At 32.5% G+C, this 13,517-nt stretch overlaps 1 protein-coding gene across 1 annotated transcript; it reads left to right on the plus strand.

Moving 5' to 3' along the window:
• The first annotated feature begins 6,539 nt into the window (after positions 1-6,539).
• On the plus strand, positions 6,540-13,248 carry LOC110665242 (uncharacterized). Its single transcript, XM_021825266.2, has 9 exons — positions 6,540-7,087; positions 7,716-7,761; positions 7,850-7,916; positions 8,024-8,069; positions 8,170-8,268; positions 10,943-11,011; positions 11,093-11,438; positions 11,584-11,735; positions 11,891-13,248. The coding sequence occupies exons 1-9, from the start codon at positions 6,614-6,616 to the stop codon at positions 12,884-12,886; spliced, it is 2,295 nt and encodes a 764-aa protein (XP_021680958.2). The 5' UTR covers positions 6,540-6,613; the 3' UTR covers positions 12,887-13,248.
• Positions 13,249-13,517: the final 269 nt, after the last annotated feature.

Here is a 13,517-nt window from a genome sequence, read left to right on the forward strand (position 1 = left end):
TGGTTTTTGGTAATTTTGCTAAAAGGCCCAGGGATAGAAGTATTCCCCTTTTTTTTGCTTTTCTTCTTCTTGGACTTTTCAGAAGTGACTAAAGTAACTTCTTTTCCTTTTCTGCCAGGCATATTCCTTGTGCAATGACCAACAGATTTAACAAACTAGTCAAAGTGCATTCTTGCTTGGTCATATAGAAATTTGTGATAAAAGATCCAAATGACTCTAGAAGGGATTACAAGATCAAATCTATTTGTAATGTGAAGTCCATGGTAAAATCAAGTGCCTCAAGCTGCTTAATGAGCCTAATCATCTTGTGTACATGGGCTCCCACATCCATTCTTTCATTCATTTTCATTTTGAATAGCTGCATAGATATCTCATATCTAGCATTCCTATTATGCTCACCATACAACTCTTGTAGGTGATCTAGGATTTCAGATGCACATTACATCTTCTCATGTTACTTTTGTAACTCATTAGTCATAGAAGCAAGCATGTAGCACTTAGCTCGCATGTCATCTTCTTTCCACTTATCCAAAGTGTCTTGTTTGTCTTGAGAAGCCCTTTCAGGTAAGGGACTAGAAACTTTAGAATATAGAATGTATCCTATACACACTAAATTCAAGACTATCTTTAGATTTCTTAGCCAATCTGAAAAGTTAGGCCCAGTTAACCTATTATTATTAAGTATGCTAGCAAGAACGTTGGAAGGTTGTGTTGTCATTTTATCAAATTAAACTGTAGAAAATAACAAGATTCTAATTAGTTTATTATATTATATAACTAACCAAAATGATGATGATTCTTTAATCAAATTGGTCCTCTCATTAACTTGCAAATCCTACACTTCCAAAGTAGAAAATGAAAATCCTAGCTAGAGCAGATTTCTAGTGGGTGATTGAATTCTTATAAATTGTTAATCATCCTAAGTACATCTATTCTTAGATTCATAATACTTTATAAGTGAGAAACACTTTACTCTTTATATCTCATATAAGGTTCAATCAATTATTTGGCTTCTAATGCTCAAAACCTCAAGTACATTCATTCTTGGTTTATCTTGCATTAGTTAAGTTAAGTCCACTAAGTTAGTAAGAATGTAGATTTGAACTTTAATGATCTCAAGTACATCCATTCTTTATTACTAAAGTATCTACATACTTACAACATCTCACGCTTTAACAATTACTTTAAGAAGATCTCTTAAATCAAATACATCATTCCTATGTTACCATAGCCAATAATATAAATGTTTAAAACTTTTGAAATAATTGTCTTAGTGGAGAGCCATGATGCAATTTCCAAAATTACACTATTACTAACTTAATCATTTAATTGAAAGATTTCTTGGTTAACTTAGTTACTATTTGATCTCACTTTGCACATTAACCGTTTTCATGCATATCTCATATACATTCATGAACATACATATTTCATACATACATTCCTCAACAGTAACGTAAATGACATGATCATGGACTATTATATGGGAATCCAATCCTAGCCATAAGGATTAGATTTGAGGGCATCCTAGGTTAACATTCATCTATTGGAACCATGCTTGACAATCTTCAACTCTTGAAGTCTTGAGCTCCCACTAATTTCCCTCAATGATTTGAGGTTTTTTCTTCCTATAATCTCCACCAAAGCCAATTACATAGAGTACCCTTGGCATACCAAGGTAAAAAATACAAAAGAATTGAGCATACAAGCCCAAATAAATAAATTTACACCCTAAGACTAATTAAAACAACTTTATAATACATCCCTTTGTAAATAATAAAATAATTATTACAATCCCATAAAATAAAATAAATAAACCAATCACATAGGTCTATCTAAGTCCATGATTATCCTTCATGCATTTGCATAATCAACTCTTAAATATAAAATATTTCCTTTGAATCTTATTCAAAAACATGTTATCTTGGTTGGAATTATGATTAAACACTTTAACTACAAAGAAAAATTAGGAAAAATTAAAAAAAAATTGAAAAATTGGAATTTTTAGTAGAAAAGGACCCTGGGCCATGTACCATTACATGGGCCGTGTTCCACAACATGCCCCTATGTAATTGGATGCGTCCTGGGCGTGCTTTGCTTTGGAAACTCCAATTCATCCAAAGAGTTACACGCCCCATGTTTAGGAACACGACTTGGGTCGTGTAACATTCTAGACTTTAAAATTTTCTAATTTTCTCAGTTCAAAATGAATTTTTCTTGATTCCCAACCAACATTTAACATGAAATAAAGTTCCTAATGGCCAAATAGGGTGGCTCTGATACCAATTGAAGGAAAAATAGCACCAAGGGTACAAAATAACAATTTTAAATTTTATGGGCCCTAATGTTTTATACAATATACAAACCTTTTATACTATTACAAAACATTTATTGAAGTTACAATACTTGTAACTCAATTGCTAGAAAGCCTAATTTCCATTAGGAAACTTAAACCTTAAAACTACCAAGAGAGATTAAGGGTTTTACCTGTTCAGGCCCAGAATCACATTCAACACGTTATCGGGGGAGGGTAGATTACCAAACGTCGATCCTCTAGTTCATCCACACGAAGAATTTAATCAAAGCACCAAAATCCAACCAAAACTTCTTTGTGCTTCCTCTCCTTGCCTTGACCAAGCTTGCACAAGGTGAAGTTTAGGGTGATTCTTGGTTTTAACCTTTTGGAAGTATAGAGAAATAATCGCTATCTTTATTTCAAGAATGACAACTTCAAATTTCTTTTGAATCAAACACAAAGAAGAGATGAAACCTTTTTTTTGGGCTTGGGAGAGAGAAGGTTAGACGGAAAAAAGGAGAAGAGAAGAAGAATATAAGATTAACCCCTTGATCTTATCTTTTTCTAACCATTAGAAAAGCTTTTCTCCCTCCTACAAGTGTCCACATCTGATTCCCTCAATTAGATGTGTTTTCTAATCCTTATTAGGCCACTTATTAAGATAAGAAAATAAAACTTTAATTAATTAATTAGTATTTTGGATAAACACTAATTAACCATCACTTAAGTCAAATTTACCAACTTAACCTCTTATCCTATGAATGATTAATCAAGTTTATATTTAAATAATTTAAATATAAACTTGAACACTTACATTAATGAATTTAGTTTCAAGTCATGCTAGGAATTGTGCAATCTAATTACAAACTAAAAACATTAATTTAATCAATCAATTAAACTATTTAATTAATTAATCAAATTAATTATGCTTTGATTACATTATTCTTATTGCGTGTGACTTTCTAGGTTCATTACTAATTGGCAATGAAAATAATATTAACTCTTTAATATTATTGAAACTATTCCATACTTATAGTGAAATTCCCATGTCACTCTTAGTTCTCATAAATCATGGTTGATACCTAGTATAGTGTACCATGACTATCCAATTAATTATGAATTAATTTATTCTTAACTCATGAATCTTGATCATACATACCATGCACAAAAATCTATTTATTACAAAATCTCAATTCTAGTTAGGGTCATGGTTTATGTCAAGTCCTAATTGCTTAGAATCATATGCCCTCATTTTAATTCTAATTCTTGATTAATAAGACTTTCTAGTTAGAAATACTTTTCTCACTAAGTCTATTTGTCCTGACTAGAAACTTAACTCATCAAGAACAATTTAAATGGACATAGGATTTTAATCCTATTTACTTAGGGTAATGGATCCTATCTTGAGTAAACATATATCTCCATATACAACTAGTCGAAGCCAGTACATACCCGTATACCCATACCTAGTATGAGTATATAAGTGGTATCAAACTCAAACCACCTATATACAAGATAATCATGTTATATCAGGTGAAGAGATTATATGCACTATTATAATCTATATGACAATGTATTGACAAGAGTAAACTTTATAAACATGTCATATTTGTGTCACTGGTTCAGCCTACTTATCTTATAAGTACCCACCATGCTTGTCATATGGCATGAGACTCACCATTTCATCTGATTAGTATCTCATATTAATCGATGGAAGCAAATAAAAGTGACAATTGTACTAGAACATGTACACTCATGAATAATAAATCATGCTCAAATGATGTATCCTTGACTATGAACCAAAATTTATAATACTTGCACTAAAATGTGCTGTCACTCATATTCTTAACATCTTAAGAATGAAACATCTAACAAGCTGTTAAAGGACAATTTCAATTAAATTTAAACAATTTAAATTAAAACAAAAGCTATTTGCCATTAAAAGGGAATAAATGTTTACAAGATACAAATTATAAGATATGTTCTAGGACATACAACTAACACTATTCTCAAGAAGTGTGTATATATGTGCCTTATATTCTAAATCTCAATCCCTCCAACTTCTAGAATTAGATTAGAATTTTTATATAATATTTAAATTTAACTATTTTATATAACTAATAATTAAATAAAAATATTTTTGAATGATTAGATAAACAAACCATCTAACATTTTTGTTCAATAATTTTTTTATTTTTTAAAATTTAAATATTTTTTTATAACTAATAATTAAAAGAAGATAAAAAGTTAGTTAAAATGAAAATTTAAATATTTTATAGTATTTAAATTCCAAATATTTTATATTTTTAAATAAAATTAGTTTAAATAAGTGGCATTTTTTGCTAAGTTGCATATATGGCAACATAATTTTAATAACAATTGTGTTAATAAATTGACAAATGCCAAAATTTTAAGCTATTTTTTTTAAACATGTGATATCATTTTGTGAGCTTATATATATATGTCTCCTCCTGGTATACCCCATTGTATCTCTAATGCTCTTTAGGGAGGAGTGACCAGTTGACTATCGTGGAGCAATAGGTGTAACTAGCCACTAGCATGATGTGTTCTGTCCTATAGGTTTTCCTCCTACCTATAAGTGATATAAGGATAGCCAATCCAATAGTATCAATTATGATAAATGAATGAAAAAAGTAACATATTCTTGATATATTTGTGCCTCGTTATTTTTTTTATGCTTGAGATGATTGCTCATATACAATGCTTGTGATATTTTCCCAATTGGCTTGTCAAGCCATGTTAATACACTCATCTTGTTGAATAGATTATCATGAGATTCTCTTAACTGACTTGTCTTGAAAGAGCTCAAGTCAAGTGCCATACAATTCCAAGGGTGTTGCATGTATATATATAAAGGCATAAAATTTCAATGGCTGAACTTGACTTTGGCTCTCAAAGCTACATGCAAGTGGTACCTATTCTTTTATGTTATTGTTTACATAGTTCGTCAGCTGAAACTTGATGTTTCAGCGACCAAACTTGCATTTTTCAGGATACCCAATTCAAGCTTATTTCCTTAAATCACTCGTCTAATTATCCCAACACATATTCAAGATCATTATCACTATTTCTTTACTCAGGTTAGGTTTGTGTATTAGCAATATTCATTTTTTTTCCTCTTATTTTGATTATTTAACCCTTCAATAAAAAAGACACAAATTCAAGGAGCACTTAATTAGTAAGTTTCCTAGGGTGTCCTTTCTTCCCTTCTCTTTCTTGGCCTTAGATCTCCTCTCTCTTTATCCTGTCTAGTGTTCCTTAAGCTATAATGTATTTAGGTTTTCTTTGGTTTTGCAACATTTTAGAAAAGAGGAGTGGGAAGGACTATCTTCTCAAGAGAAATTTGTTCTCTTTACGGTCTCACTTTGCAATTGGAATTATTAGAAGAAAAAAGAGAATTTCTAAACCAGAATTGATATATATATATATATATATATAATGCTTAACAGTGGCTTATAATGTATTAGAAATTTTTTTGAAACTTATCATAATATCTAATATATTAAAGAAATTTCTGAAAAAATTAAATGTATTAAACACTCATTTTTTTAATTAAGTATCAGTTTGAGGAATACTTTAAATATGGATTTAATTTATTTTATTGATTTTACTAATATTTTTTAATCAAGGGGTGATGTAGTTTTTTCATATAATTTATAAAAATTATGAATACGGGGCCTTTTAATGCCTTATCTATGTTGGCAGTTTTTCAATTACAAGTTATAGAGATAATGAATTTTTTTTTATGAATATTATTCGGAACCAAATCACGTGTAGTTTAATGTTATGTAGAAATTAATTTTAATAAATATTTGTATTTTTTAATTGAGTAAATAAAATATTAATTTAATAATTATTTTATAAATATTGGTAAAATATTTTATTGATGTTTATTAAATATTTTATTAATAAAAAATATAAAATTAAATACATTTTGTTATATAAATGGAATATAATTATAAAAAATTAATAATAACAAAATAAATGACTATTTATTAATTAGAATAAAACAATATATCTATAATTATTGTCCTTTTTTCTCATTTTGTGCTTAATAATATTTTAAATAGTAATTTTTATCAAACAAAGAAGAACATGCTCCGACCAAACCACCACGTTTTAAGAACGCGTGCGAGCGTCACGTGCAACGCACGGTCTCAGTCGGAAACATTGGACAAATTTTAAATAAAAGATATGAAAAGAAACCACAAAGTGTCCTAAAAAAAATAAAATAAAAAAATAACACCCTGTTTTTGTTAGTTAGTTAGAGAGAGAGAAAAAGAGGGAGACACAGAAAAAATGGGTAAGATAGTGGAGAAGAGCACGAAGAAGAAGAAAGGCCGACCTTCTCTTTTAGATCTCCAGAAACGAACCCTCAAAGAACAGCAGCAGCAGCAACAACAACTCAAGCAAAATCAAAATCGAAACCTTTCTAATTCAAATTTCGATAACTCAGCCCTTCATTCTTCCCATAATTACAAGTCTGCCACCCCTACTCCTCTTCGCCGATCCACCCGCCGCAACCCCACTTCCTCCTCTCCGGAACACGACGAGGACGACGACGCCGTTGAATTGAATGGGAAGCGCCGAGAGAAGAAGCTCAAGCTTGTCCTTAAATTGCCTTCATCCCAAAAATCGGAGCCTGATTCGGCTTCTCTTAACTCTAATGGGTCAGAATCGAAAGGCGAGGAGGATAAAGCAAAGGCTTCGTATCACAAAAAGCGGAAAATCAATGCGATCGGTGATGGATCTGGGGTTGGTGTCAGTGAAAAGGTACTTCAACTTTTCAAAGCTAATAAAAGAGGGGAAGATTTTAAATTTTTGGTTAGTTTAGGTTTTTCAAATTTCTGTTATTTTTGGAATTGGAAAAAGCGCGAAACATTTATTTTTAGGGGAGATTTAAATGCCTTTTTTTTTTGTGACGTGATTAAGGAACTCCTTGAATTGCGGGCCTCTGTAATGGAATTTCTAGAATTTCAGTGAAAGTTGTTGACTTGGTCTGGTCCTTTCTTTTCCTTCTCTTTTCATTTTTTTCCTGGAAAATTTGTTATGAAATTTGGGCTTTATTGGTATTTTTCATTTTTAAAAAATTAAAATTTTGTTTTTATTGGTGTTGAATTTATTTAGTCTTTTATAGGCTGAAATAATAATGAATTTTTTACTATTATGCTAATAAAAAGTATAAATTTGTCTTTTCTTTAGTTATAATTTCAGAGTTTTTTTATCAGTAATTTTTTTTTTCAATTTTGGCGCCTTAATATTGAATGTTACTTTGCCTTTTCATGGCTGCTTTGCTTGTGGTTCTTCACCATTAAAGTAAAAAATAGAAAGTTTTTTTTTTTTTTTTTTTATTGTTCTGCTAATTTCTGTTATTTTCTTTTCAAAAAACAAAATATGTCAGGGAGGGAAGCCTGGTGCTGGCGCAAACCCCACAAATAATGTACAAGGTATTTGTTGATGATTACGCATACCCATTTGCTTAAAAGGGACAAATTTGGGAATATTTTATAATGTGTCCTGTTTTCACTCGTGCAGATTCGGGACCCTCAACTCCTGTACCTGATAAAAAGCTATTACTGTTCATCCTTGATAGGCTTCAAAAGTGTGTCTCTCAGCTTCTCTGTTTTTCTGTTTATGGTTCCTGCTCCATGTTGCTTTTTTTGGTTCTCAGTGAAATGATTTCTTTTTTGGAAATCAATTTAATTGCAGGAAGGACACGTATGGTGTTTTCTCTGAACCAGTAGACGCAAATGAGGTTTGCTTCAAATCGTGTTTGACGTTGCATTTGACTCTTTAGACAAGTCTCCGCCCCTTTTTTAACTATATTTTCTCTTTTGCTGATAAATCTTATGCAGCTTCCAGATTACCATGAAGTCATTGAGCATCCCATGGATTTTGGGACTGTCAGGAAGAAACTTTCTAGTGAGGTTTACACCAGCTTGGAACAATTCGAGGTTGGTGTATAAGTGTTTGTAATTATTTCCTTATGAGCATTCCCGATTTGCTTTTGTTAGGTTTGTATAGTTGCTTTAGATGCTTATATTAGGATTTTTTTTTTTCATTAAAGTTGTTATGTGTTGCCAGCCGTGTGAGTGAAATGGATACTTGATCACATTTCTAGAATCCAAACTAACCATTTATTACCATAGTATACCTTGTGATTTTTTGTTGCATGTCAACTTACAGAGTGTTTGGTTCAATTTGAAATGAATTCTAGCTAAGCTAGAATTCATCTGAAGTGAACTCCACTGTTTGGTATGATACAACTTAAAATGTATAATTTAATTGAATTTCATATAATTCACGTTTGGTGTAATTTCAGAATTGAAATTAATTTGTCTTCATTTTCTAAACCACCCCTCAAGAGTAAAATTAAAAAAATTATAATTTTCTATAGAATTTAAAAAATCTTATACCTAATAAATTTATAACAATTAACAATCATATAAATCAACTAACAATATAGTAATAAGTATAAACTAAATTCACATGTCTCATGACATAGGAAATTTATATAACAGCGTAAATAGTGTCATTACTAAGTGTATAATAAGTTTTTTTTTCTTTTTTTTTTTTTTTAAAGGAAGTGCATAATAAGCTTAAATATTAAAAGATTACAAAAAATATAAAATATCTTATATACGTGTCCAAACATATTAATAGTAAATAGATAAAAAAATTAGCTTGTAATTTTCATCTTCTTCTTTAACCAATAGAGTATAATTGAGATTTATTGTGAGGAAGTTTTTTTATAGGGGTATTTTAGTCCAAAAAATGTTATGGAAGTTTTGAGGAATTCATTTCAAATTCCATCAATCTTGATGGAAATTGGTTTTAGTTATAACCAATTCCTAGAATTGAATTCTATATATATATATTTTTAAACCAAACGCATAAAACATGGAATTCAATTGAATTCTATAAAATTTTGTGTTTTTGGGATTGAACCAAACAAGCTCTTATTTCCCTATTTACTTTAGTGGTTGTAATCCTATTTCATGTTGTTTGATTGATAAGCTAAGAGTGGCTGCTAATTGTTTATTTAGAATGAGAGCTATATCATCTGGAAAGATCAAATAACTAGAGATTTAACATTTGGCATCCATGGAGCTTTTAGGTCTCTATAACTAATACTTGTTCCTAGGAGTGAAGATTTGTTGTCTGTTGGTTTATGCCGTACACTTTTTGTTTCACCTTAAGTTGACTGTTTGTAAATTTGCATAATCCACACAGATGTGAGAAGAGTATTGTACCGATTGAGGTGTTATTTTCCAGATTAGCATTCACCAACTTATCCCAGTTAGTTTTCTATTCATTGAGAGGTTTAGACTTGTTTTATGATACTATCAATCCTTTTAAAATTTGAATCATCAGGTGTTTATTAGTTTTTATGCTGAAAGAACTTATTACATTAGGTGAGCTAATGCCCATGGGAAATCCAGTAGCAATTTGTACTCTCTGATTGTGCCATGCTAAGAATTAATACCACATAAAAGTCATACATTTGACTCTGCCTGGAATTTGTAATATTCATTAAGCAAGAATTTGGTACTGTGAAACTGTTTCAAAGTAGGATTATGAATTTTATGTTTCTCCTATTATATAACTGATGGATTATTGAAATTGAACAAAGCAGAGTAGTTTTCCTGTATGAATCCAGCAGAATTTGGTTCGTGTACTTCTAATTATGGCCATTCTTCTTTATAATTTGCCAATTGATGGCACGTCCACTTGTAATATCAGAACCTTTTTGATCCACTTGAGAGTATACTGTGTTGAGCATAGAACATCAAAATATTGTTGTGATTATTGACTGGGCTTACTTGAGCTGTGGATGCCAACCAGTAGAGGGTTATGAACCTATCATTTTCTGTCATTAATGTGTGCTTGGATAATCAATGTACTTGATAGGACCTATATGTGTTCTGGAGTGCCATCACACCATCAAATTTTACTACTAAATGGTTTGGGAAATAAACCTTTCACATCAACACATGCAGAATTTTATCCATCTGCTACTTCCTCACTTTATGGAATGAGTGAGTACTCGTGTCAACGTGAAACAGAATGTGTGCTATGAATCAACAAATGTCCTCAGAAAGCCCCAATTGTCCATTGTCTGCTCTGGTTATACCATGATTCTCTACTCCTTGACATGATATTCATAGATAAGTGTGTCTGGAGTGATGATATAGATTTATGAATATCCTCATTACAGATTTTACTCTGATTGCTCTGATTGTTTTCCAGCATATTTTTATAGGACCATTATTAATGCTTAAACTTTTTGTTCCTTTATTTACCATAGATATACTAATAAATTGAAGGCTTAGAGCTAGCGAATTTTATGAAATAGTTATCACTAATTCAGTGTCTCCATGCTATTGGTTTGATGGCCTGGTAGTTGGGTTATAGTAATTGCTACAGATCCTGGTGAAAACTTTTATTCTACTCGCTATTGAATTGGCATTTCTTGAAATGTTCTCAGCTTCAAAACTGGAAAGCAATTAAGGATGCACCCAGAAGCTGAATTAGGCCATTGTCCTGATCTAATAATGTCTTGAAATTGATTTACATTTTCTTTGTTTTTTGGAGAGTGACATTGAAGTTCATCTCATTGTCTTGCAGAAAGATATTTTCTTAATATGTTCAAATGCGATGCAGTATAATGCCCCGGATACCATATATTTTAGACAGGTACAATCAATCTTTTAACTCTGAATTTCCCATTGCTCAACCATTTAGAAATGTTATTTGAATTTCTGTTGATGTTGTTAGGCGCGATCTATACAAGAGCTAGCCAAAAAGAATTTTGAAAATTTAAGGCAAGATAGTGATGATAATGAACCAGAACCTAAAATAGTGAGGAGAGGTAGACCACCGACCAAGAATTTTAAAAAACCAGTGGGCAGGCCTTTATTGGAGCATGCTGGTTCAGCGGTTGCCTTGGATGGTGGAACTCTTCTGACTGGGGGAGAGAGCACTGTCTGGTCCAATAATGATCTGAGAAAAGGACCTTATGTTTTAGACAAGTCTAGCTTGGCAGATTCATCAGGACGATCTCATGGTTCTCACAATGATGCTTATTGGTTGACTGACAGCAAATTTGAGAAGAATGATGAAGGTACAGGTTTGAAACTTTAATTTGGTTTTTCTTCCTCCCCTCTCTTTATGATCCTCATTTCCTCTTTTGTGGCCAATATGATCAGAGAAAAGGAGCTCATGATTCACATAATAGGAGGTTTAAGTAACTTTCACTTTTGTTGCAGGCTCTATGTTTAAAGGTAATTCAATGAAATATGGGAAAAGACAATTTGTACTTGACGAGAACAGGCGTAACACGTACAACAAATTTTCAGCTGGTGGACGGGAACCATCTGTGTTTGCTACTTTTGATGCAGAGAGGAAGCAGCTAATGGCTGTATGTATCACAATGATATCCATTCTTCTACTTGATACTTTTGAATATCATTGTTGAACCATGTGCTTCTGTACTTTTCCATGGTCCAATTTTATTAGGCATGTTTGCTGGTCCTTCCTCTGGTTAGTTGATTGATGTAGCTTCACGTGCATCAGGTAGGGCTTCTGTCAGAGCATGGTTATGCAAGGAGCTTAGCTCGATTTGCCGCAAATATTGGCACCATTGCATGGAAAATTGCTTCGAAAAAAATTGAGAGGTCTTTGCCATCTGGAGTTATGTTTGGCCCTGGATGGGTTGGGGAAAAGGACATCCCACCACAGAGGGCATTGCTTCTTTCTTCAAACCCTCAAGGCCTGCCATCACCATCACAGCTTCTCAGACTTCCCAAAGATTCATGTGCTGTTGTCACATCTTGCAGTGTTGAATTGAGAGAAAAACTGTCAGAAAAACCTGAAATGAATGTGAGCAAGAATGAGGTACCTCAAATTCACTCGGCTTCAGGGGCACCACAACTAACCAATGATCTTTCATCATCTGCCTCAACATCTACACTCCATGCAGCTGCTAGTAAATCTGAACCTTGCGCGGAGGCAGCAGTTGACGTATTTAACTCTCACGGGCGTTTTAACATCCTCAACAGCAATACAAGTATGAGCAGGCCAAGGCCTCCATTTCAGATTCATCAGAGCCATGAATTTCACCCTGGGATGAATGGATTCAATGGCACCTACAGGTTTAGTCTTCCAGCCCAGATGGGAAAACTAGTTGGGGCTGCCAGGCCTGCTGGGATTAACTTTCGGCCATCTCTGACTGACACAGTCTCCACTACTAATGCTAACTTTGTCCATCCATCAACAGAAAACAGCCTGAACTTAAAAAATCCAAAGCTTTCCGAGAATTCCTCTGCAATAAATTCCAGTGGTGCACTACCAAATTCTGGTAACGAAAAAAAGGAAGCCCCAATATCTGGATACGAACCCCGACCTTCATGTCAAGGATCATCACCACAGCCAAAACCAGATTCAGGGTTGTCACCGCAACAGAAATCAGATTCAGTCCCACCTGACCTGAATGTCAGATTTCAGTATCCAGGTTCTCCTAGTTCTAGCCGTGTTGATTCAGCACAGCCAGATTTAGCATTGCAGCTCTAAGAAATGAGTTAATTATTATTTCTTTTCCTCATCTCTTTGATTTAAGTTAACCACAGAATGCTGGGTTCAGCACTTGTGCTCCTGGGGATGAGACCAAGAGATGTTTTCTTGGAGGAGGAGTCACCCGAGCCATACCTAATTTAATTGTGCAAGCGTAGGATGTTTCTGTACAGATTAATGTATTTTTAGGTTCACAAAAAGTAAGAAGGTTTCATTTGTAACGTTGGAAACCAATCAAACCCAAGATGTAGATGTAGCAAGAATTTAATTCTAAACATTAGATATTAGATTTTTAATTATAATTAATCTTGTCAATGTTGGAAAGCATAATTGACTTGGAATTCAAGGCTTTTTAGACCGGAGCATGTGATGTGTACTTTTGGCCCTATAACATAGGGTAAATTTTGACGATTGTTTATGAATTTATCTAATTGTAATATTACAGTTCATTAATTTAAAAATGTAATATAAAATTTCATCAACTTTGAATTTTTATACAGTAAAATTCTCTAATATTTAATTAGTAGTTTTTCAGTTAGACGTTGACGTGGACAGTTCCAGCATAGAGTTTAATCAGTATTTCTCTTTTCTCTCTCATGTCATGTGTAAATTGAATCATTTTTCTCTCTAT

Source organism: Hevea brasiliensis, chromosome 1, assembly GCF_030052815.1.
Source record: "Hevea brasiliensis isolate MT/VB/25A 57/8 chromosome 1, ASM3005281v1, whole genome shotgun sequence".
NCBI classification, from domain to species: domain Eukaryota; kingdom Viridiplantae; phylum Streptophyta; class Magnoliopsida; order Malpighiales; family Euphorbiaceae; genus Hevea; species Hevea brasiliensis.

Bases quoted from the DNA above. Each gene is read 5' to 3' on its own strand.
- LOC110665242 (XM_021825266.2), top strand. From the start codon at position 6,614: ATGGGTAAGATAGTGGAGAAGAGCACGAAGAAGAAGAAAGGCCGACCT. The intron at 7,762-7,849 runs GTATTTGTTGAT...TCACTCGTGCAG, and splicing joins CCCCACAAATAATGTACAAG to ATTCGGGACCCTCAACTCCT. The intron at 11,736-11,890 runs GTATGTATCACA...CACGTGCATCAG, and splicing joins AGAGGAAGCAGCTAATGGCT to GTAGGGCTTCTGTCAGAGCA.